Raw genomic sequence first — 25,475 nt, 5'->3', positions numbered from 1 at the left:
AAATGTAAAAATAATTCATCCAGCAGCACTCATCTTTCTTATCTAAAATTTATTATTTTCACTGGAAAAAATTTGGCTAGTGGAAATTCTGATTTTGGCTGGTGATCAAAGTTAGTCTAAGGGCGTTTTCACACCTGACCATTTGTTCCGAAACAGGGAGCGTTTACGTCATATATCGGTTCGTTTGGTCAGATGTGAACGCAGCAATCGCGCTCGATGCGGAACAAAACAAGCGGGCCGAGATCGCTTGGGAGAGGCGGTCTCGGCTCGTTTCCATCCGAGCCCTGGAGCGGTTCGTTTGTAGTGAGAACGCAACCGACACATGTATCGGAACAAATTGACTGGTTACCTGGCAACCGGAGGAGGAGGACCACGGGCAACTGCCCCAAAAACATAATGGAGCATCAGCAGCGTGTCGTCTTGGCCTTTTTCTTGATTTTACTCTGGTTTATGTACCAAAACGAGCAAAACCGTTTGTACAATGAGTACAGACGCGACAGGATGCGAAGCAACAATGTGATGCCCATAATCAGACATCTGGTTGCTGAAAGGACTCGCCGCCGGAGAAGATACTACCGTTATGTAACCTGTGCTGCCCTAGAACTACCGCTTTTCTCCCTCAGACAGCCAAGGTAAGCTTGTTATAGTGACATGGTCTGAATTACGTTATGATTTAAGCCTGGGTGTGTTACTTTTTCTTTTTTCTTTTTTACCAAGTTGTTAAAAAGTTTTATCAACACCGGCTGTTGATACCGCTTACAATGTAGCGTTTCTTGTTGCCATGAAAACCACAGGCAGTAAGTTACGGAGTGATAACAAAGTTGAGGCTAAAAAGTGTTTTATTTTATTTATTTATTTAGGCTATTTAATGAGAATGGCTAGAAAAAACTACCGTTTTAGGGTGCTTCACACTTGACCAAGTTACTGATTTGAGAACGTTAATATATAACATCCATCTTGGTTGGATCTACATGTTGACAAGCAGAAGAAGAAGCTTTATTAAAAAATAATATAAAATATATATGTTGTATCATTTATAAAATACATGCATAGCTGAACAAGCCTGTCAGGTTATGATCATGTTAGGTCAGGCTAGTTGATGGCCAATAGAATAGAATAGAAAATACTTTTATTTAGAAGGGAAATTCAGAAGCTGTCAAAAGAAATCACTGAAGGCCCACATGTTTTTGTCACATTGCTGTAGCCTTAATCCAGCTGTGTCAGTGTGACTATAATACATTATGTTTTGTTTTCATCACAGAAGCATATGGGTGTATCCACGCACTACATCTTGGTGGCCACACATCTTCAGCACCTGGACTGACCATGAATGGCTGTCTAACTTCAGGATGCACAGAGCAACCTTCTTTTACTTGTGTGATGCAGTCCGGCCTTGGTTGACCAGACACACAACAAGATTCAGAAAGCCAGTGCCTGTTGAGGTTCGAGTTGCTATCTGTATCTGGAGACTGGCAACAAACCTGGAGTACCGTTCTCTTTCCCACCTGTTTGGCGTTGGCCTGTCCACCTGTTGTCTTATTACACAGGAAGTTGTCACTGCTATAAACACTGTTCTAAAGTCACGGTATATTAGAACACCCTCTGCTGCTGAATTTAAAGTAATTAGCCAAGGATTTCGAGGCAAGTGGAGATTCCCCCAAGTAGCTGGCGCTATTGACGGAACACACATTAACATTAAGGCCCCTCCTGAAGTACCTGCTGATTATTTCAATAGAAAGGGCCATTATTCTGTTGTGTTACAAGGTGTTGTGGACAACAAATTAAAGTTCTGGGACATTAATGTTGGACGGCCAGGAAGGATCCATGACGCCCGTGTATTTGCCCTTTCAGGGCTGTATGAGCGAGGAAACAGGGGTGCATTGCTGCCACGGATGGAGGAAAGATTTCAAGGGGTTGATGTGCCACTTGTTATTTTAGGGGATTCAGCCTACCCCCTGTTGCCATGGCTTATGACACCTTACCGCGAGGTCAGAGGAGTAACTGAGGAGGAGATACATTTCAACCATCGCCATAGCCAGGCACGCATGACAGTGGAGCGCGCTTTTGGACGCCTAAAAGGCAGGTGGAGGTGTCTCCTGAAGGTCTGTGATGCCCATATTACCCTGATCAGCCAAATTGTATGTGCATGTTGCATTCTGCACAACATTTGTGAAGTTCACAGTGAACAATACTTTGATGGGGATAATGGAATGAGCGAAGAGGATGGGGACAATAGTGAAGCAGTTGTGATGCAAGAACAGCAGGGAAATGCAAGGGCTAATGACATTAGAGGTGCACTTTGCAGACATTTTGCCAGTCTGTAGTGTCCCCCCATGTCAATCCCTCCCCTATTTCCACCATCCCTCATCTGTACAAAAAATTTTTAAATACTTACTCTTCTGTTTCAGTATACAGTTTTATTACACTGAGTAAATATAGCATTCTCTGTAACATAAAAACAATCTGCTAAGAACAAAATAATTTCACTTAGAACATTTTTTTTCTCTTTGTAATATATATATATATATATTTTTTTTTATAGTTTTTTTTTTCCTTATTTACAATCTAAACTTGTGTAACATATTGAACAATGTAAATTCTAGACAGAAATGTAGTAGTGTGTAATAGGTGTACAACTGAATTAAACTACTTCAATTAAAGAATTCTTGAGTGGTGTTGTTAAAGTGAATTGTGTTGTGAACACTATGCAAAATAGTGGAGGTATCCACAGGTTGATCTGGCCTTTCACCAGTCTGTGGGTGGGCTGTCGGCTGTGGAGTATGAGGTGGCAGAGGGAAGAGGTGCTGCTGTGAAGACCTCATCCGTGGTGGTTCAGGGTACATAGGATGTGGTCCGGGGGGTGCTGGTCCAGGATGTGTGGCTGGGGGTCCGGGTGGTGGTGGTGATCCAGGGTGAATGGCTGTAGGACTGAATTGATACATTGGGGGAATGAGGCATGGTGAATTGTGGGGCAAATTCTGTTGCGGCTGCAATGTACTAATCAGTGTTCCAAGCAGCTGCATGAATGTTTGTTGAGAGGCCTGTTGTTGTGCTTGCATGGCATTAAACCTTCTATCTTCTGCCTCCTGCTGAGACCTCATAAGGTTTTCAAATAAAGCATTGTCTTGGGCTTGATGAACGCGATCCTCATCACGCATTTGCTCCAGGAATCTTCTTTGTTCGGCCTGGAACTGAGACAGGTCCTCGGGAGAAGATTTTGCTCTCCGCTTCCTGGATTGACTACCAGGAATAGGCAGTCGGGGTGTTACTTTCTGTCCTGTTTCTTCTGCCTCTGTGTCAGTGAAGTTGGGAGTGGTGTCCAGTGAATCTTCACTCTCAACTCTCAAGTCTGGTGTTGACCGCGGTGGTTTTTTTTTTTGTTGCCTTTTTAGTTCTTGATCCCTGCACTGAAAAAAACAATTGGCTACTGTAGTTTTGTCTCCATGGCCAATATTCCGACCTGGAGGTTTTCATCAGGGCAAAAGAACAAAACAAAGTGACGGAGTTTAAATAGATGCGGGTGGCGAGTTGATGCGACATGCGAGGACCTGTCGGCGCAGGAGCGAGTGGAGCGTGGATGCAAGACAATCAACCATGCACGGAAAAGGGGAATGACAAGAAAAGTTTTTCTAATTTATTAAGAAACATTGCCCAGGTCAGCAATGCATGCCAAGAAACATGTCGTTCATTCGTCCCCTCCAGCCACATCAACTTGGGTCAGGAGGGACCCCAAGGTTGAGAATGGCTGTGTTAGAGGACAATTCATCTGACATAACTATGACACCTGAAACTGAAAACACAGCTTGACCAACACAACCTGACCACCCCTCTCCCTGTCTCTCTCTCTCTCTCTCTGTCTCTCTGTCTCTCTCTCTCTCTCACGGGCAGTGACACGCTCTGTCATTCATTCACGTGTCAGCACTGAGACAGCGGACAGCACGCTTGGTCACTAGCTAATAATAATAATAATAAATAATAATGTAGCCTTTTAGACTACATTTATAGCTATAGCACATTATAGGCACACTTCAAGGTCTCGCCCCAGCCATAAACCAGTCAGCTTGGGCATTTTTTTTTAAAAATTGAACTTCAACTAAATACTCGTCTGCCCAAATATTAATACGAAATTGAACCTCCTCACTACTGCAAGTCAGCCCGCGGTTCATTGTTGCCATTGTTGCTGATCAGCTGATGGGGTGTTGTTAGGGCCGTTGCTATGGCGCTGTTCCACAGCGCAAAGCGCTGTACCGCTTCAGAATCATGCAATGTGAACACAAACGGCCCAGAAAAAAGAACGCAACAGTTGTATCGGTTTAGTTGCTGAATCGGAACAACTGCAGGTGTGAAAACGGTATAAAGTTAATTTAGAACCCTGACTATAATGTAATTTTCAGGACTAATTTTTCACAATTTTCTGTCATCTCCTTGTTAACAACAGTCAGGTTATAAATCAGCGGTACTCAATAGAAGATTTGTATTTGAGTACCTGTTATAAATGATGTAGGGCTTCAAGCAAAGAATGCTTCACATTCTCTCTCCTGACTAGTCCCAGGATAGGAGCTGCCAGGACTGCTGATGCCAGAGCTGAGTTCTGTCTGTCTGTCCTTATCCTTGCCTGATTTGCTTCTCTTTAAAAAGAAGTCATATACTGTATCTTGTCCCCCTGTCTTTTCAATTTTCAATTCAATTCAATTTGCTTTATTGGCATGAATGTTGCGAGAACTATGTTGCCAAAGCATCAAGAATCAATGAAACAAAACAAATACATCAAATATATACAAATACTGTAAAATAAAAATTAAAAAGTATATATACTGTATACCCTATGCATGTGTGTGTGTGTGCTGATTAAGTGTTGTCTTCTATTGACCACTTGCAGCTACGTCACAATTATCACGTGACGCGAGAGGCGACGCCATGACGGACGGCAGTTGTGCTCAGTGATAATGTACTGTCTATAGACTGTTTGGGTGCCGTCCAACAATGTGGTTCAATCACTTCACACTACAGCCTCACAGCATTATCACTTATTTAAAATAGAATATCTACTCATCCGTTGCAATATTCTGTTTGTTTTTTTGTTGTTCGCTGTAGAATATCCCAGTTTTCTGTGTTTGCTTTTCCACTGCTAAGGAGCTAACGTTAGGTCAGAGCCGCACTCCCCATACAGCAGCTGCTTCTGTCTTTGCTACAGCTACAGTTAACGGACCTGGAAATTAAAACCTGGTCCGACCCGTGGGTGTTGAAGACCTGACCCGACGTCTGTCTAATTAGTGATCATTCTCTGATTAAACCCGGCTGAAAAATAAAAGAAAACAGGAAGCCGTCTTTGTTGTAATCGCCGTGATCGGCCGGCAGCAACTATGTTGTGACGGTGCTATGTTTAATACGAGCGTTAGCTGTTGTTAGCCACAGCATGTAGCTCAGCTAGTTAGCTTCAACTGTGTTTACATCAACTATACACTGTAGATAAACTAACTTATAATGGCATCGATAACGTGTCTGTATATCTTCGCACTGGTCCTGTTGCTCATGTAACCCCGCTGCTGGTGGCCATGCAGCCCCCGGTTCTTAGCTCTAGCCCAGCAAGGAGTTGGTGCTTGGGACCAGTTTTAAGTACCAATAACCGGTTCTTAACTCATTGAGTGCCGCGCTCCTTTCCTAAGTTTTAGTCAAGTGTACCGGCAATTAGACCATTTATGACTTTTTATGTAGAGCCATAGTGTATTCTATATTATTGCCACCAACACATACTGTAGCTCATTTGAAAGGTGAAACTTTATGCTTCAAATGACCACAAACCGTTTGTTTCTACGTGCCTCTGTTCCTGAGAAAAGTCAAGCTAAACATGGCTGGGTTTCACCAAAACCCCTGCTTTTTTTCTAGAAAAGGAGATACAGCGTCTGTTATGAAAGGTGCTCTGTTTGTGTCTGTCGCTCTTCTGACACTCGCATTTCTGGATCAAAGGGCTCGTGTAAGATAAATATATACAACAATTGTTGTTCTATTCACAAAACCACCATCGGGGGGCGGGCGCCACTAAACAACAATAACACAGACGCACCGTGCCGTGTCACAGCCTCTCGCTGCGGAATGTGAGGGTCTGTCGGCCACAGCGGCTCGGGAACACCGGTCCCGCCGGTGGTCGCGGTCCTTCTGTGGTACGGGTCGGTGATGCCGGTCTGCTTTGGTCCAGAGACCATCAGATTTTACCGCGGGGGGACCTTGGGGAGGACACGGTGTTGCTCGGTTACATGCTGCTATTCCGACATTGACTTCTAATTGTCGGAATAGCGGCATTAACATTATTTTTCAAGCGTCCCACTATTCCGACTTTTTTTTTTTCATTGTCGGAGTAGCGGCACTTTACTATTTTTCAAACATTCCGCTTTTCCAACATTGATTGATTACGTTATAGTCAGACGTGTACTTCTGATTTTTCATCTGAGACACTGTTTCTCATACACAAATACATAGGCCTATAAGAGAGAAGAAAAACAAACCCACCAAGTTTAAAAACACACCGGCAGCAGCGCACACTGATCTGCAGCCTAGACTGTTAGTATTCTGTCACCTGAGTTAACGAGGTGCACGTGTGTTTGGAGCTGACGAGAGGAGAGAATAAAGAGTGAGACAACGCGGCTATGAGGAGGAACTGTGAAGGACTCAGCTGTAATGGAAAATGACCTAAATCGAGTCCAGTAGAGCTGTAACTGTGTATTGGAAAAGCGTTCAAAGTAATGGTAACTATCGTCCTGCTTACATTGTTTTAACATAGGTAAAAAAAAAAAATATATATATATATATTCTGGGATAAAGGGGCAGATTACATAAGATTATTCTTCTTTCTGCTCCCTTTTGTTGAGATTTGGGAGGTTTTTGTTTTTATTGTAGTTTATTAAAATGCAAGATCATTTTTCTGACTGATTTATTGCCTGATTCCACGTATCTCGCTTTCTCCCCCACCCTCCGCCCGTTGTCTTCGTTGTCACTTTGTAGCCGCTCCACAGAGCGCACATGGCTAATTAATATGCACGTGCTGACCATATATGGTTGTGTAGGCATTCCGGGGGCGGAATATGGTGCGCACCATTCTTGGATCCAGTTTGATTTATCAAAGATAAATTGCGGAGAGTTGTGCACGCACAGTTTGATAGATCTGAAAAAGGTGTAAATATTTTGGGTGTCTTTTCGTAGGCCTAAGCAAAAACATTTAGTAGCAGCAGTTTTACACTGCTTACTTACAGTTTTGAAAAATGAGGCCCCAGGCATAAGCCCAGAGCCCAGACGCTCACAGCTGCAGCTCCGCGGCTCATCTGCGGCGCTGTCCGTGGTGCTGAAGGTGACAGGTTAACTTGACAAACAAACTGCAGCATAGTTCTGTTTGTTTATCATGTGTGTCAGTTTTGTTTGGGACTTGATAGTTGAGTTGTTGAGATTAAGAACATCACTCCCTTATCAAACCAGTGATAGGCATGCTGAAAAGAAAAAAAAAAGAGAGAGACACGCCTGGGTATCGCAGCTGTAAAAAAAAAAAAAAAAAAAAGATGACTTGTCGGACTAGCGATACCAAAAAGTGTCTGAATAGCGGCATGTCTAGATAGAGGGATGTCGTAATAGCGGGATGTCTAAATAGAGACATGTCGGAATAGCGGGATGTCTGAATAGCGGGCGGACCCCGTGTTGCTCCAGATGAAGACCGGGCGGGACTGTTGGCTGAGAGCTTCCTGTTTCAGCTCCGAGCTGCTGGAGCCTGCTTTGTGAAACGGACCCCTGGTGGATTGTTTATAAACATGTTAACGAGCTCCAGGTGGATTGTTTATAAAGTTAACGAGCTCTGGCCTGAGGCTCAGAGGTTACCACGGCAACTTGAGGTGGTTGCCAATGACGATAGGGGCCCCCCAGGCTGAGACAGACAGAACTGTCAAGAAAAAGAGCGATTTTCTGCCTCTGCACTGGTCTCGCATTAAGGCTTACTGTGACAAAACGGTAACTCCTATCAGAAAAAAACACGGATCAACGCTGCTGTAAGGACTTCCTGAAAAATTTGGTACGATTTGGTGTTTCTACAGTAAATATTTTGGAGACACTGGCAATTTTAAAACAGAGGTCCGATCTGCTTCTCTCAGAAAATCTTTGTATTGGAGTCAATGAGGAGCAGAGACAGACGTGGCCGCACTTAGAGGCTGAAAATTCAAATTCTGTAAGTCTCTCTGATATTTTGAGCACATGGTGAGAGAGATAACAAGATTGTCTACAAATTTGGAAAAAGTCATGTATGTAGAGTGTAAATTGTGTCCAGGAGGAGTGTGGAAAGAGAAAAATTCTGGAATTTTTCTGGGTTCTCTCCCACTCTAACCAATGATGTCACGCACTCCGACACAAACATTCCGTGCAATACACACCCATTATAATCTCATAATTTCTCCAAAAATGCTCATGATCAGGGATTGATCAAAAACTATATGACCCATCAAAACGTGGAATAATACGCCAATACACAAGACTTATGTCACTTGTGGCACTGCTCTTCCTGGTCAGTCGCGAGATTTGGACAGACCAGGAAGAGTAGTGCTGGGAGCTTCCGCTACAAACAAGCTTAAAATATAGACTTATTACATTTTTTTCTGAACAATTTCTTATGTCGGGGCTTCAATACAAGAGGGACATTACAGACGAGCAGTATGGAGGTATTTGGATGTTTTTTGGTGTGTCATGCAGTGCTACGCCGAGCCCCCCTGTAACTCCGAGAAGGCACGGAGGACTCCGAAACTTCCACCGTGTCACTGTCCTCCCAGCAAGACCTGTCAGTTAGACTCTCAGTTAGTTCTGCCACCACTGAATACGCCTCATCTCTTTGGTCGTCGGAGAGAAAAAAGAGCTTCTTGAAGCGTGGGTCAAGCACCGCCGCACAGACACTTATTTCCAGCCCTGTCCCTTTAAGCTCCCATCGCCTGTCCATCTCCTCGGACAGCGTAGTCTTGATGATCTTTGTGATTCGACTGCCGTCCTCATGCACCAGCAAATGTCTTTTTTTAATATTCATAAGTAACAGGCTGTCTGTGTATCATTTGCATGGAGACTAGTCTCGATATACACGTGTTGACCCATCCAAAACACATACTGAAGAAATAACAGTTCTGGGGCCACAAATAGATGGCTGGCGGGCCGGATGTTGCCCGGGGGCTGCCTATTGAGTACCGCTGGTGTATTGTCTTGAAATTTCTGACCAAGTCGCGGACTTTACTTTCACTTTTGTCAGCTTACTACGACATGTACGAGCTGCAATTGACTGCTCTTCCTGCTCCCTCTACCTGACTGGAGGAGAATCTTCGGTCACGGTGGATTTTGGCAAATACTATTACAGGCTGTAGGTGGAGCCAGAGGAGTTGGATCTTGTCCTAAATTACTCATTTAAAGGGATAGTTCAACATTTTGGCAAATTGGCCCATTGCCATAATCACTATAGTCATAGCAGTAGGTTTGTTTGTTTCATTTGTGGGTGTAAGCTATTTTTAGAATGGCGAAGCACAACCGCAAGCTGCTCAGAGCTACACTACGGAGGCTAATGGGATTTCTTTGTTTCCCTCATCAAATACACAATCCAAAAACTCCAAAACGCTTTTCGAGGTAAATACAGAGACTGCTTGCTGAAAAACTACCCCTGAAGGCAACGCGCATCAGCGGTTTTGCATGAATTTACCTCGAAAACAACTCCGACAATTAAAGGTAGCGAACCTACTGCTATGACTATAGGTATTATGGCAATTGGCCAAGTTGCCAAAATGTTGAACTATCCCTTTAACATAATGGCTTGCAGTGTTAACATTTCAAAGTATGTTTAGGGGTTATTGTCGTTGTATCAGATACAACGAAATTGGAGATGCTACTCCTAGTGGTGCATAAACACAATGTATATAAATAGAATGAATTAATAAAAAAAGCAGCAGTCATCTCATCCACACATCACACATATAAAACAATCATAGTCCGTAGTGCAATTGGCATCAGCTGCCATACTACAGTGCATGACAGTACTGAATGGTCATAGCTCGTTGAGTTCGTAGTGCAACAGTGTTTATTGAGAGTTTAGTGCTGTGATGGCCTGGGGGAAGAAACTGTTTCTGAATCTGGAGGTGTGTGTCTTAATGATCCTCAGTCGATGTGAGGGTCTAAGGGCAGAGGATGTTGTTGTGATGCCATGTAAAGCCCTTTGAGACAAATTGTTTGTAAAAAAAAAAAAAACGGGCTATACAAATAAAATTGCCTTGCCTTGCCTTAGGGTCAGTGTTAGGTCAAATATTCTCACAAAGACGGGGCGGTGCGTGGCGCAGTGGTTAAGGCGGCCGCCCCATGTAGAGGCTGTAGTCCTCAGCGCAGGCGTCCCCGGTTCGGGTCCCGCATTGGGCGGGCCTTTCCTGCGTGTAATTCCCCTTCTCTCTGCCTCCCCCATTCCTGTCTATCTCTACTGAACTATCAAATAAAGGCTAAAAAAAAAGCCAAAAAATATGCTTAAAAAAAAAAATTTCTCACAAAGACATCCCTACAATTGTTAATCATACATATCCAAATTAAGTACTCATAACTCCAGGTCATTAGTAGTATACAGCAAACCAGATTAAGTGTTAATATTTATCTATAAAGTATAATAATTTTTGCCTTGGTTGAGACTTCTGAGAGAGGAAGTGAGTGTTTCCACTGACAACAGAGATGATACATGAGGACAGGTCTGATTGTCTGATCTCTGATGCCATATATTAGAGCACTCAGACATCTTGGGAAGATTATAATACACACATAAAGGACAATACTAATGCGAACAATTACTATCCTGTCAAGGAACTTTGAGATGGCCATTAGCAAGGGGTTGTTAATAGCTGATGAGAGACTGAGGCCCAGCTGCACCAGATGCAGCAGCAGTGTGTTCTGAGCCTTTCTGGCTGAAGCTTTGTCTGTAGAGGCTGACCTGGCTGCTACCACCACACCTACATAGGAGTAAATGACTGTCACAACACCTAGAATAAATAAAAAGTAAGTGGAAGCTTTGTCATAAATGTCAGCTACAGGCCCAAGCAACATAGAAACACCAGAGCAAAAGTCTGTCATCAGCAGACTGTCCAGCTCTTCAAATGGAAAATCTAATAGCAAAAAACCTCGAACAACAACACCCAGTGAACTGAAGCTCCAAACCACAATGATGGCCACTCCTGTGTTTCTGATGGTGATAATGGTTGCATGCATCAGTGGGTAACACACAGCTACATATCTCTCCAGAGACATCACCACCAGTGTTAGAGGAGAAATCACAGTTGTGAGATTTCCAAAAAGGCTGACAACACCACACACAGGATACGTTAGTCTTATTCTAAAAGCAGCTAAGAGGTACATTAACTGGCTCACAGCCAAATTTAACGTGTCAGCCAAAAGTAGGTTGTACAGAAGAATATACCGAGAGGTCTCACAGAACACTGGTTTACTCCTCAAGGTGAATAACAAAGTCCCATTAATGAAGAGAAACACACAGGATGCCACAGTAGACAATACAGAAAAGAGTGCTAAAGCCATCATCCCCTGATATTGTAGTCCAACAGTGATGTTGGTCCGAGACTGATCCGTGTACATTTTAGAACAGCACTTAATTCACATTAGCCTGATGGTGTATTAGCAGTGTAAACACAGCAGAATGTTCTGTAGTTTGTGTTAGGCTCCAATTGTATGATGGTGAAAATTTTGCAAGAGTTTATGAGCTCAGTCTCCACACCCACTTTGTGTGACACCATGACATGGGTAACATGTTAGTGTGTTAGTGTGGGTGGGGTAGGGGTGGGAATTGAGAACCAGTTCCTCTTCAGAACCAGTTCCAACTTGGATCAATTCCTTGGGATTGTGTGCGTGTCTGCTCAACGATTCCGATCGTCATAGCTGGCCCCACAGACCACATTGACTGCGTTTACATGCACTTCAGTACCCCGGTTTTAATCTGGGTTTTTAAGTATCCCGTTTATGTGTTTGAGCATGTAAACACCATTTCCTGATTCCAGAAATCAGGATAAGCCCATATCCCGATTTTGAGAGACCTGATTTTGCTGCCTGGAGAACTCTGAAAGAAACCAGGATCCTGGAGCATGTAAACACCACACGGTGTTTGGATGGTGTCGTGATAAAAAAGCTCGTCCTTTGGGCCGTGAACTTGTCCGACATTTACTTCAAAGATTCCAATTAAACGCTGACCAAAGATGGATCCGACATAGAGTTGTCTTTTATTTACTCTTGAACAGAAGTAAAGTAAAAGCATACACCCCGAGTCACTTACAAAATACAAAGTACACGAAAAAGAGTTTCGACAGGAACAAACAAAACGAAGTGACTGACTTCATATCATCAAGGTGTGGTTTATATACTGGTGGGCATGTGCTGATCTCAGTATTTCTCACTCCCACCTGTTGAGGTCTGATCTGCTGACTGTGCACTTTATTCTGTGACCTTGGTTTCACCCTGATACTTTTCTCCGGATGTGTACCACTTTACTAGCCTTATTTGGACTGTTACCATAGACTTCCATGCACTAAGCGCACCTTCTCGATCCTTGCCTGGTGGCCATTCTATGTAAGTGCGCCGGAAGCCAAAACTACTAGCTCAGCAGAAAGTATTATACGGGTCATATATAGTTCACATCCATCCCCGTTCACCACTAACTCCTTGCACTCCACATCCATCCCCGTTCACCACCAAGCCTTGCACTCCCTCAGATCCTGTAGAAGTGCACATAGGTGGTGCTAAGGAGCATGTTGTAATTTTGGAGATCAAAATGGCTGCCAGTAGTGATAATGCAATGTTGAAATTAAGCAATATAAGAACACAAAATAACTATACTTTAACTGTTCAAACCCACACGAAATGACATTAAATGTAATGTAGTCATTATTGAAATAATAATACAGTTCATACGTTATCTTTAAAGGTGGCATAACACTCTGTTCACTGGTCTTGTTGTTATCAAACTTTTATGTCATTTCCCATAGAAAAATGCCACCACAATGGCAGGAAACATAGGAACGCGGACCTATTTAAGTGTGTCGCTGATAAACTGCAGGACGCTGGTTTTCCAAAGCGGAGCGTGGAGCAAGTGAGGTCAAGGTGGAAACTTCTGAAAAAAAGTTATTACTTGGCTAAACAACAAAACAAAAAAAAGTGGCTCCAATCCGTCATCTTTCAAGTTTTATAAAATTATGGATGACATGCTGGGCCACCGCTAGGGTTGCCAACCATCCCTTGAAATACGGAATCGTCCCGTATTTGGAAACTAAAAGACGTGTCCCGTATTGAACTGATACTGGACGCACTTTGTCCCATATTTTTGAAAATCTGTGTCAGGCGATTTTTAATAATGACCCATTGCAGCTCTGACTGCCGCTGCTGACTCTGGCTGTCTGGAATGAGCTTCATTGACCAATGGGACACCGGTATGTTGCTGGGTCGTTGAAGTGTTGCTAGGATACGCCTGCGAAGCCGCTTTTAGAGATGTGGCTGATGCACTACACTACCCCAGACAAGTGCGGTAGCAAAAAATAAAAAATCGATCGCGGAAGTGTAGAAAATAACGGGAAAAGAAATACAAATGGTAGGAAAACGTGAGAGATCATTCATACAGAGCCAACCGCACATCTCCCAATGAAATGTCTGCATTAGTCACGGAGGAATCACTGAGGTTAAACAGCCTGGGTCAGGACTCAGACAACCACAGAGGAAGGAGAGGCTTCAGAGGAGTCAGGGAGCTCTTTCAGTTTGTTCTTCACCAGCAGGGTTTCCCGCAGCGCTTTCCTGTTAAGGCGGCCGCCTTAACAACAAAGAGCTGCCGCCTAAACTAACGTCTTAAAAAAATAAAAATGTAGCGATATTCCCCGCCGCCGCGACCCCTCCCCCGTCGGACGAGCGCCTTCATTCATTCATCTCCGCATCTTCTCACACACATACACACCACAGAGAAGCGCGCATGCATAACAGCAGTGCGCGTGGCGAAACTTAATACGGCGCGCCGAATCCCCCCCCCCCCCCCCCCGGACGATCGATCGCTCCGCTCGCGCTCCGCCCCCCCCCCCCCGCCAACAGGACAGACACCACCTTAACTAACACATTTTCTGGGGGAAACACTGACCAGGTATTTCAGGAGGCTGATATAGCATGTAATTATATTTATTTAAAGCAGAAGTGAGTGATATATTTGTGTTAATATAAGTCTTAAATAGTTATATCTTCCGACAGCAATCACTTACATAGAGTGTTTGGACTGAAACACGGGTCTCTCAGTCACTCTGCTCTGCTCTGAGCCGAAGAGAAAACATTTATCGTATCCTACAGTTTTTATCCAATGAGGAGAGAGAACGGCATGCAGGGCTGTGTGTGCAGCCAAGGAACGCCGTGAATGTGGTGACGTAGCGACGAGGACTGTTATGGTGCGTTCAAGGAAACTCGTATTTTTCCGACCGTGAAGTCGTACCAGTTCGATCTGGTACGAGTTCACCGGTCGGAAGTTACGAGTGGCCGTTATAGTGACTTTCACAGGTAAAACAGGTCGGAAAAACACGAGTGGGTTGCCTGGAACGCTACAAAGTCGTAAGTTGTGACTTGAAGCTGTAATTTACGATTTCAAAAGCCTGCCTGGAACGCAGCATTAGCGAAAACGACCGGATCACTCACTTCTGCTTTAATTAGACTCAAATCTGGTTGATAGATAGGCTAGCAGTGACAGAGAAGAAGGTAATCTGAAAGCATAGCTGGAGTAGTGTTGTGTAGTTTGCGAGTGATTCGTTCGAAGGAACGAATTATTTAAGTGAACGTACTGACTAGAATCACTTCCTGACCTGATTTGTTCCTTTCTCAGTTCAGTAGTTGAGCTCAGCAGCGAGCGTGCAGGCCGACAGTGGAACTGCTGTGTGGTCTGTGAATCACTGAATGACCTGCGGGTGGCGGAGACTCTCGTTGCGAGGGAACGGTGTCAGTGATGCGTTCACTGACAGTCGGGGCTGAGGGCTCCAGTTCACTCACTGCGCGCGTCGTTCACTGCATGTAATGGGGGCTGAGGCTGCCCATTCACTCCGTGTCGTTCGCGAACGTACTGACACGGTGATTCAGGTTCGCGCTGCCACTCACTCATGAACCTACTGCGCACACAGAGAACTGCTGCTGAGGACGTGATTCAGGTTCGCGCTGCCACTCACTCACTCATTACCTGCGAACTTACTGCACACACAGAGAACTGCCGCTGGGGAAGCTGTTACTCACTCACTGGTGATTCGCAAACCTGCACCAGAGAACTGCTGCTGCAGACGTGATTCAGGTTCACGTACTGTGCTGAATGTAGCGCTGTGTCACTCACTGCCTGGTGTACTGCATGCACAGAGCTGTATCATCATAGTAATATTTGCTGCTTCTCCCACGAATGTCTGTACTGTACTACGCACGCCCCCCCGCTTTTTTATTTTTTTGCACCGGCGAAGACGACCATAACGTCTGACGTGATTCGGTGAACAAATTTTTTTAACGACTCATTTTAAAGAACTGATTCTAGTGATTCAGTACAGTCAAAAGAACTGCCAATCCCATCACTAAGCTGGAGAAGCTGAACCACAGCAAAGCTGTCAGGACAGCACATGGGGAAGTGGAAGGCCTGCTGCAAGATGTTTAATCACATGTAATTCACTGCTCCTCAAACTGTGACTGTCTCTAGGCTACCAAAAGTTCATCATATTTAAGGTCTACTCTAAAAGTAATGTAGTAAAGAACAAAAAAAGATCTTAACTGTATTATGTACAGCTATAATAATATAGTGGTAATTATATAAAATATGTGTGGTGGCCTGGGAAAACCCTTCACATGGTGGGATTTTGACATTTTAATTTTTTGATATGTCTATAAACTATAAGTTTTCAGCTATTCATAACTGTTTGAATAACTGACATAGCCCTTTCAGATCAAAAGTTATTTGGGCATTTTAATCTATTATGACCAAAAAGCTGAAAAGTGAGAAAAATGGCTTTAAATATAACGTTGCTGTTTTAACCCTCTAAAGAAGAGTGTTTTACAAAAGATTAAACAGCTTCTGAACGTTTATGATAGAGATTAGCTGTAAACTGTATCGGAATCGTGTGATTTTCTGAGTTCCGAGGGTCCTTGAATGGTACCTCTATGACAAGAAGGGACCGTATGTTCCCTCAGCCCTATGTTCCCACTGGACTCTCTCTACCTATCTGGCCTGTCTAGCCTCTACCTTTTTACTAAACTTAACCAACTCCTTTCTTCATTGCCTAAACCCAACCAATGGTGGGACCAAAGGGCTGTGGGAACATAGGGCCTAATTTTCAGTGACAACAAAAGTTAGAAATGTGGGAACATAGAGCTGAGGGAACATAGGGCTGTGGGAACATAGGAATGACCCCCCTGTGGATCACGTGGTACGGGAACAGACGCTAAACCTAGAGCACTGGAAAAGAGCGTAGCATCGATGCTAAACAGGACGTAGCATCAATGCTAAACCGAACGTATCATCGGCACTTACACATGTTTTATAAAACTTCAACAACATATTATAACTTATGAACCGTTTATGATGAAGACGAGCTGTAAAAAAGCATCTGAATCGCGGGATTCTCTGCTTTCCGAAGGTCCTTGAATGTTACCTCTACAATAACAACAGACCTCCTCTCCTCTAGCGCTGCTGCTGCAGCTCAGCTGTGCTGGGGGAGCATACGTCAGTCCGACTGCCCAAAAGTCTGACGGCTCATTTCTCCGACTAGCCATTCTACAGTGTTATGGTTAGGTTTAGGGTAAGGTTAAGGGTTAGAGCTACTTAAGTCGGAGAAGTGGGAGGTCGGACTAATGGACGCAAAAATAAAGAAATGTATGGTCGGAGAAATGGGATAGTAGTAGATAATAGTCGGACAGACGTCATGCGCCCGCTGTGCTGTGGCTCAGCTGGAAATTAAACGCTTTACTCGCCACAAAAACTTAAAAAATAAGTACTTTCTGTTTTGTTTTCTTAAAATATTTATTCACCAAAATGTAGTAGGGAGTTCAAAGTACCAGAATCACACAAAATATAAAAATTGTGGAAATAGTACTTTTCCACCTATTTTGGCTCTTTGCTACAATAGAACGTCAGCGACTTCCAACGGGTTTTCCCAGGCCGCCACACATATCCTGTTCACACAATTTTAACCAAATTTAAAGCAAGTAACTTATATTTTGTTATGTGTGTTCTTTTCAGACGGGACAAGGTGCAGAAGGCGCAACACCCCTAGCTGTCAGCAGGATTTCCTGGAAAGGTTCCAGCAAACACCGATGGAGTGTCAGCTCCACTAGAGCTACGAGCGAGAGCGTAGGCTTCTCACTGAAGTCATACAACAGAGCAGTCGCTCTATGGAATTAACGGTGAGCCAGCTGCTTAGTGGGATGAGAGGCTCTTATAATGTACCATCTTCACAGCAAAGGTTTCCCTATGCCAGTCCTCCTAATAACATCCATTATGATGTTTCTCCACCATATCACCCTCCATCTGGTAGCTCTCAGGGGACAGGAGGAATGGAGAATGACTCTGACACCTCTTTTTTTTAAACCCTAGTTTTTATATTAAAGTGAGGGCAGGCGGACTATATCTCCAAAATTTCTCACAGCAAAACTAACAGAAAAAGCATCTAGATGGATGAACATTTAGTTAAGTTAAAGTTTGTTCTCATGGCTCTGTAACATGGTGAATCATTTTTGTATGTATTGTATTGTATTGCATTTTATAGTTTAAGTCAGCTGAGCAGTATTTTTCTGTGCTGTATTTAAAGAGTATTTAATATTTAAAGATGAAGAATGGTAACTGTTAATTAAACTAAATAACTATTTACAGTATATTTTTGTTTGTTCTTTTGTTACGGAAATCTGACATTGTGGGGCAAATCTGTCTTCATCCAAAATTCATAACCCACAGTTAAATTGGGTAGTAACACCTTCAGCTCGAGCGGAAAGTTTGCTGCCATGTAATTGTTGAGTGCCTCTCTAACTGCTTGGCCATCTGCACTGACAGCATTCATGGGATGATCTCTAGGCTGAGGAAATTGTTGCCTCATGCATCCATCTTGGATTGCCTTGCCTGATGTGTGTCCTGCTCCCACATCAGAAAACCGGCTGTTCAGCTCGGCTAGCTAGGCATTGCTTCAGCTGGTCTTCTGTGCCCAGTTGAACCCTTGCACCCAAGGTGGACTCTAGAGTGAAGACCTCCATTCTCCTCTGCTTGTGTCTGCGACCAGTTAGTTACTCAAACCTGTCCAAAAACACAGTTTTATCGTAGCATCAACATAAGATAACCGTAGTTTGAGGATGTGATCTTAGAAATTAAAAAAAAAAAATTAACGCTCACGGATGGGGGCTGCATCGCCCGTGGGGATCTGGTGTCGGACAACGTCTGTGCATCCATAGTCCTCATCATGGGTGGAGAACTCATGCTGCCACTTGGCCAGGAAACATCGGAGCTGTTGTTGCTGGTTCTCCTCCAAGCCATTTCCCTGTAGAGACTCACAGCACAGGTGTTCTGGCATTACCTCACTCATTTTATTCTCCCCCTGGCCAACCTGCATAACGCCCTGTAACGCTGCATTATGTAATAATGCCGCATTATGTAGTAATGTAATAAATCTTCACGTCATTATGTAATAACGCCGCATTTTGTAATAATCTGCCGCATTTTGTAATAAAAATCTTGAACGCAATATGTAATAAACTTTGCCGCATTTTGTAATAAGTTGTTACATTTTGCATCACTTATTACATATTACGGGTGTTGCACTTTTTTATGAAGAAAATGTAATAATTTGGTGCATTATGTAATAAACCACCAAAATGGATGTCTTAATTAGAAAAAAACAAACATTAGGACCATCAGAACAACACTGACTTTAAGCATACCAGCATGCATGAATCATGAATTAATTTCTAAAACCAGTAGGACGGTCAAATCTAAATCAAATATAAGTGTATTCATTATAATAGGCTACCGCTTTCAGGGCAGGGCATCAAACAAATCGCTGCAGAGCGCGAGCCTGGCACAGAGGTGCGCGCTCTGGCGCATCTGGCACAGTCGGTTAAGGGCGCCGAAAGGGGTTACATGCTGCCATTCCGACATGCTGCCACTCCGACATATCGCCATTCTGACATTCTACTATTCAGACATGTCACCACTCAGACATACCACCATTCCGACATGTAAACGTCCTGCCATTCCGACAGTTTCGTCCCGCCATTCCGACAAGGCTTTAAAGGGCAACTTCGGTTTTTTTCAACCTGGGCCCTGTTTTCATATGTTTTTCTGTATATGTGAGTGATGGATAATATTTTTTTCGAGGTGGCTCCAGTATTGAGCCCGGCAGGCAGCCTGCAGCCCAGCTGACGCTCTTGCATGGGGCAAGTGGCTCCCGTCAATGTTCGCCGTAAACGAGCATTTTTTTCAAACTGACAGGCTCAGATAGTTACAATGAATGTCCGACAACATACTAGAAAGGAGAAATTAACGTATTCAGGGTTTTTTCTGGCCAAAATTTGGGTTGAGGCGGCCGCGGGGATACGTATCTCTCCCTCCGGTCAAACGCCCCGTCCTGATCCACATCCACTGCAAAGTAAAGGTGCCGCCAGCTGTAATAGTGTAACATCCGCGCTTTTACAGCCGATTTTAGGATGAAACTCTGAACATAACGTAAACATAAATTACCATGGAGATCTAGCCGGGTTAAACAGCCACCTTTGTAGTAGGCTACAGGAGAGCCCGGCTCGCTACAGTAGCTGCAGCCCTCCGTCTCCTTCTCTCTCTACGCTCTGTGCCGGTGGGGTGTGTTTACACTCAGCACCAGGTTTGACCGGAGCGGAGTCTATGAGCCCCAATGAGCCCCGCCCCCGCAGGCACACAAGCAAGCCGCGCAACGGTCTGGCCCGGAGCTGAAATCAAACACACCCCTCCTGCTGCGGTCGGGTTGAACCAGTTGAAAACAGCGCCGCTGAGCTTCCATACCGTCGCCTACATTGAGTTTCAATCAAGATTCCAGCGCGGGGGCAGACAATTTCAGCGAGGCCGTGCCGACCACAGGGTCTGGTATGTTGTCGGACACTCATTGTAACTATCTGGGCCTGTCAGTTTGAAAAAAATGCCTGTTTATACCGCGAACTTTAACGGGAGCCACTTGCCCCATGTAAGAGCGTTAGCTGGGCTGTAGGCTGCCTGCCGGGCTCAATACTGGAGCCACCTCAATAAAAGTATTATCCATCACTCACATATACAGAAAAACATATGAAAACAGGACCCAGGTTGAAAAAAACCGAAGTTGCCCTTTAATTTCCATAAGGAAATGTGCGTTACTCCGAGCGGTGGTTAGGGTGTGTGTATGTAATAAACAATTACACACAGATCAACAGAAAGCCCCCCCCCCCCCCCCCCCCCCCCCCCCCCCCCCCCTCCCCCCTCCCACTGTCACTGTCCGTGTGTGTGTGTGTGTGTGTGTGTGTGTGTGTGTGTGTTGGCGCGTGGTGAGGGTGAGTGAGAGAGAGTTTGTTTGTCCTACTGTCCACACGGGAGAGACGCCGCGGCTCCGCCAGGTGACCACGCCAGTCCTCTCCCTCGTCCCGCTTGGCTGAAAACGGCCCGGCCGTGCAGTGTCCAAAAGGAAAAATAATCCACTATGCCGCTTTGGAATTGCCGCCACGCCAGCCATCCAAACGCCGACCGTGTCTCTCATTCTCCTCCCCTCTCACCACGTCACTTCCCCATTTAAACCCTCAGTCCCACTAATGCACTTTTACGCATTACGCACACAACTTACAGCAAAAAAGAAACATTCATTCATTCATTAAAGGTCCGCACGTCCCCTTGCGCAAACCACAAGGATAATTGATCATTTCCCTGGCCTAATACACAATGAAAAAAACCTGCAAATCAACTACCCAGGCTGGCCAGGCAAAACCCAGTGGATCACTACAAGTTGTTGCAACTTTGGGGAATTTACTCCTGGTAAAAAGGCTTACAAACAGCTTCATAATACGCACAAAAATGCAAAGGAAACGAAAGGTAACTTGAAAAAAAATAGCAACAGCATGAAGTAGTCAAAATATGTGTTTTACGCATCTGCCTGTTCAGCTCCGCTTACATGTAAAATGACATTTCGTTGCGTACAGAGTCTCTCTCTCTCTATCTCTTCAGCACCGAGACAGCGGACAGCGCTTCCGCTGTCTTTCAGCACTACAAAATATCAGCAGTTCACTCTTCACTGATAAATCCATGGCACTGTCCATATAGTTAGATAATAATAAGTAATACATTTCACATGTAAGGGGAGCTGAACATATAGTTTTCATTCACAAACCAATGTGGGAGAGCTCCAAGACGCGTGTGCCAGACGCACAGAGGCATGCGTAAAACACCGACCTGTTTAGTTAATCTTTTAGTTAATTTTCGTTTCTTTTGGATTTTTGTGCGTATTTTGGAGCCGTTTTGGTCCATGTTTGAAAGCCTTTTCCCCCCTGAATTATATTTTCTTAAGTGCAACAAGTGGGTTCGGAGTGTATGATTGAAAGCACGGTCTGCTTCCCGTTCAAGGCCTATCTCCTCCTTCGTTGGTTTACGAGGTTGTGGAGTGGCGGCATGTCGGAATGGCGGTTGCCCCCCGCCGAAAGGAAACTGCCTCGCTCCGCGGCTATTTCGCGTCCGACGTCTATGTTAAGCACACGTTTTTATTGATATTGTAGCGTCCGACCCAATGTAACTATACAACAACATAACACAAACTTTATCAGACAGCTCTCACTTCTTCCTCTGCTCCACCTCACTCACTCACTCACTCACACGCACACAGGACCCTCACACTCACCTTTCAGTTGTGCAGTATTATAATGATCGAGCGATGAGTCCCATTGTTACCGAATGTTGAAAAACTGCAATAAAATAATAATTTCCTCCAACTATTATGAGAACAGTCATATGTCTGCCTTTGAACAGGGCCAACATTGATTTGTTTACTTATAGTTTGCTGGAGCTTTTTTTTTCTTTCATTTTATATGGCCATGTACTCCCATATAGTTTTTTGTGACATGTTGACTAAAAGGCATGGTCACGTGACTCTCTGTGTAAAAACATGACATCATAATACACACATGGCTAGAGGAGAGTTAAAAGACCATCATACTTTTTACTGGACCTCAGTCGACCAAGGGAAAGTGGTATAATCTGATATTTTAGATCGGAGTTTTGAAAAAAGCGTCAAATCCTCCAGCCCTCTCCCTCACGTATTTTACCCGGGCGGCGATGCACCATTCTCGGGGAGCACTCTGGGAGGGTCCCCTCTCTGGTTCTCCGGGCCTGGAGCTTCTAGGACTGGTTCTCGTTTTACAGCTGCTGCTTGCAGATGATGATAATATTTCAATAATTTAAATGGATCAGCTGGGCAAATTTTGATAAAATGTTAAATCTGGTGAAAATCAGAGGCAAAATCACTTCCAGCATCATCAGCCCGATGAAATCCCACAGCTCGACCCCCCCCAGCTCGCCCCAGCTGCGGCTCAGGGGCGGTGATCCCAGCCGCCCCTGCCGCTGCTGGAGCAGAACTGGACCCGGCCTGGAGCTCCAGTCGGACCGTGGTCCATGTCATCCCTCCACAGACGAACATGACCCGGGCGTATTATTGTCGGTGGGCGGGGGGGGGGGGGGTGGGGGTCGAGCGGTTACCATCTGCTGTCGGAGGAGACCGCTCTGCTCAGCGGAGCGGAGGAGCAGCGTGACACGGGAGACTTGTTTTTTTCTAATTAAGACATCCATTTTGGTGGTTTATTACATAATGCACCAAATTATTACATTTTCTTCATAAAAAAGTGCAACACCCGCAATATGTAATAAGTGATGCAAAATGTAACAACTTATTACAAAATGCGGCAAAGTTTATTACATATTGCGTTCAAGATTTTTATTACAAAATGCGGCAGATTATTACAAAATGCGGCGTTATTACATAATGACGTGAAGATTTATTACATTATTACATAATGCGGCATTATTACATAATGCGGCGTTACACGCCCACCTCGACCACACCTGGGCTTACTTGGTTAAAGCAGACATCACTGTCTTCTTTCAGGTGTTGGGGCCCTACACGCGTGCCAGACCTTGGTGACAGTGGAGGTTGACCGAGTAGGGCTTGGTGTTGCGTACCCTCATGGGCACACGGCCCCTCTGCACGGTGGAAGGAAGGAAGGAAGGAAAATGTATTTATATAGCACCTTTCACAGACAGCAGTCACAACGTGCTGTACACGATCAGTCAACATTTGACCGACAGGGAGACAATCAGCAAGAACAAGAACAACAACAACAATGCAGAGCAACTATCAGCAATACATTGATTACAATGCAAAGGAGTTAAAGCAGAAGTAAGCGATATATTTGTGTTAAGTCTTAAATAGTTATATCTTCCGACAGCAATCACTTACATAGAGTGTTTGGACCGAAACACGGGTCTGTCAGTCACTCTGCTCTGCTCTGAGCCGAGGAGAAAACTTTTCTCGTATCCTACAGTTTTTATCCAATGAGGAGAGAGAACGGCATGCAGGGCTGTGTGTGCAGCCAAGGGATGCGCGTGAATGTGGTGACGTAGGGACGAGGACTGTTATGGTGCGTTCAAGGCAGCCCGTAACTCGTGTTTTTCCGACCTGTGAAGTCATATAGTTTGATCTGGTACGAGTTCACGGGTCGGAAGTTACGAGTGGCCGTTAAAGTGCACGTTCACAGGTAAAACAGGTCGGAAAAACACGAGTGGGTTGCCTGGAACGCTACAAAATCGGAAATTGTGACATGAAGCTGTAATTTACGGTTTCAAAAGCCTGCCTGGAACGCAGCATTAGCGAAAACGACCGGATCGCTTACTTCTGCTTTAATAAAAGGCAAGAGTAAATAAGTGGGTTTTTAGCTGCTTTTTAAATGATATGACTGAGGAAGCAGCTTTCAATTCTGGAGGCAGGGTATTCCAAAGCCTTGGTGCAACAGATTCAAAAGCCCTGTCACCTTTCGTAATGAGCCTAGTGCGGGGGACATGGAGCAGGTCTTGATATGAGGAACGTAACGGTCTGGAATTGGTGTAGGGTATTAGGAGTTCAGAGATGTAGGTGGGAGCTTAGCCTGATAGGTAATAACCAATATTTTGAAGTGAATCCTGAAATGTACCGGAAGCCAGTGAAGAGAGAACAGAATGGGGCTGATGTGGTGTGATTTATGACACCTGGAAAGGAGCCTGGCAGCAGCATTCTGTATTAATTGAAGACGGTCAGTGGACGATTTGCTGAGGCAGGAGAACAGTGGAGAGTAGCTGCTGGAAAGTCCAGCAGCTAATGGGAGTCTTTAATAAACAAACAAACAGTGAATTGGAGTAGTCCAGACGGGATGAAACAAAAGCGTGAATGATCATTTCTAGTTCAGGTGTGGAGACCATGGTTCTGAGCTTGGCAATGTTTCGGAGATGAAAAAAGCAGATCCGGGATAACTGATTAATATGTTTGTCGAAGTTCATGTATTGATCGAAAGTGACACTTAGATTCTTGAGGTGGCAAGGGCTCGGGCCCCCTCGACCCCCTGGCACTCGCTGTGTGGCTCCACTATCACCCAGTGGTTCGGTCCATAAGGCCGGACCGGCAACCTAGCCCAAACGACTGCTTCACTTTGGGACGGTGAGGACATATCGACAGGAAACCCGGGCAGTGTCCTCAGGTTCTCCTGAAATCCGGGCATTCTCGGCATGCAGTGGACTGCATCGTTCTGGCCTTTTGGTTTTCAAACAGTGCCTCCCAGCAGGCGGAAATGACATTCATGCCTAGCAGGACTCGGTGGGTACCCAGACACTGGTCTCTGACCATAACGGCCCCCCTCTCTGGAACTGTGACGCCCTGCACCTGGAAGTCAGCCACCACACGGCAACATATGGGATATCCAGTCCTGTCGCGGCGGCGGCGGGGAATATCGCTACATTTTTATTTTTTTTAAGACGTTAGTTTAGGCGGCAGCTCTTTCTTGTTAAGGCGGCCGCCTTAACAGGGAAGCGCTGCGGGAAACCCTGCATGGTACCTCCACCCCATGTAATTGTTGGACAAAAACAGTTCATTACATAAGCCTTGTGTAAACAGAGTAACTTGAGAGCCAGTATCAACTAGGCATCTGGCCTTTTTTCCGTTGACATGTACCTCTACAATAGGGCATTGGCCCACTAAAATGTCTTTGGGGGTATGGGGGATGGGAGTATTGGAACTGCTGGTGGCCATACACATAGACTGCCCAGCTGTCTCTAGCTGGTCCAGTTCTAGGGCCAAGGCCTCCTTCCGGATGTCCTCGAAAGTCATATCTGGGTTTTGACAAAGCTGTAGCCTCAGGCCCTGGCAGATTGGGCCATCACGGAGCCCCATGAGGAACTGGTC

The 25,475-nt window shown here is 44.8% G+C and overlaps 1 protein-coding gene across 1 annotated transcript; it reads right to left on the bottom strand.

Annotated features, from left to right (window-relative positions):
- Positions 1 to 2,818: 2,818 nt before the first annotated feature.
- LOC310996595 (odorant receptor 131-2-like) lies at positions 2,819 to 11,565 on the bottom strand (the record flags this gene model as incomplete). Its single annotated transcript, XM_083986016.1, has 2 exons — positions 2,819 to 2,928; positions 10,704 to 11,565. The coding sequence occupies 2 exons, from the start codon at positions 11,563 to 11,565 to the stop codon at positions 2,819 to 2,821; spliced, it is 972 nt and encodes a 323-aa protein (XP_083842142.1).
- Positions 11,566 to 25,475: the final 13,910 nt, after the last annotated feature.

This window comes from Trachurus trachurus (genome assembly GCF_905171665.1).
Source record: "Trachurus trachurus genome assembly, chromosome: 14".
In the NCBI taxonomy this organism is placed as follows: Eukaryota; Metazoa; Chordata; class Actinopteri; order Carangiformes; family Carangidae; genus Trachurus; species Trachurus trachurus.
The sequence above is the reverse complement of the archived record's forward strand: the minus strand, read 5'-3'. Positions and strand labels throughout refer to the sequence as shown.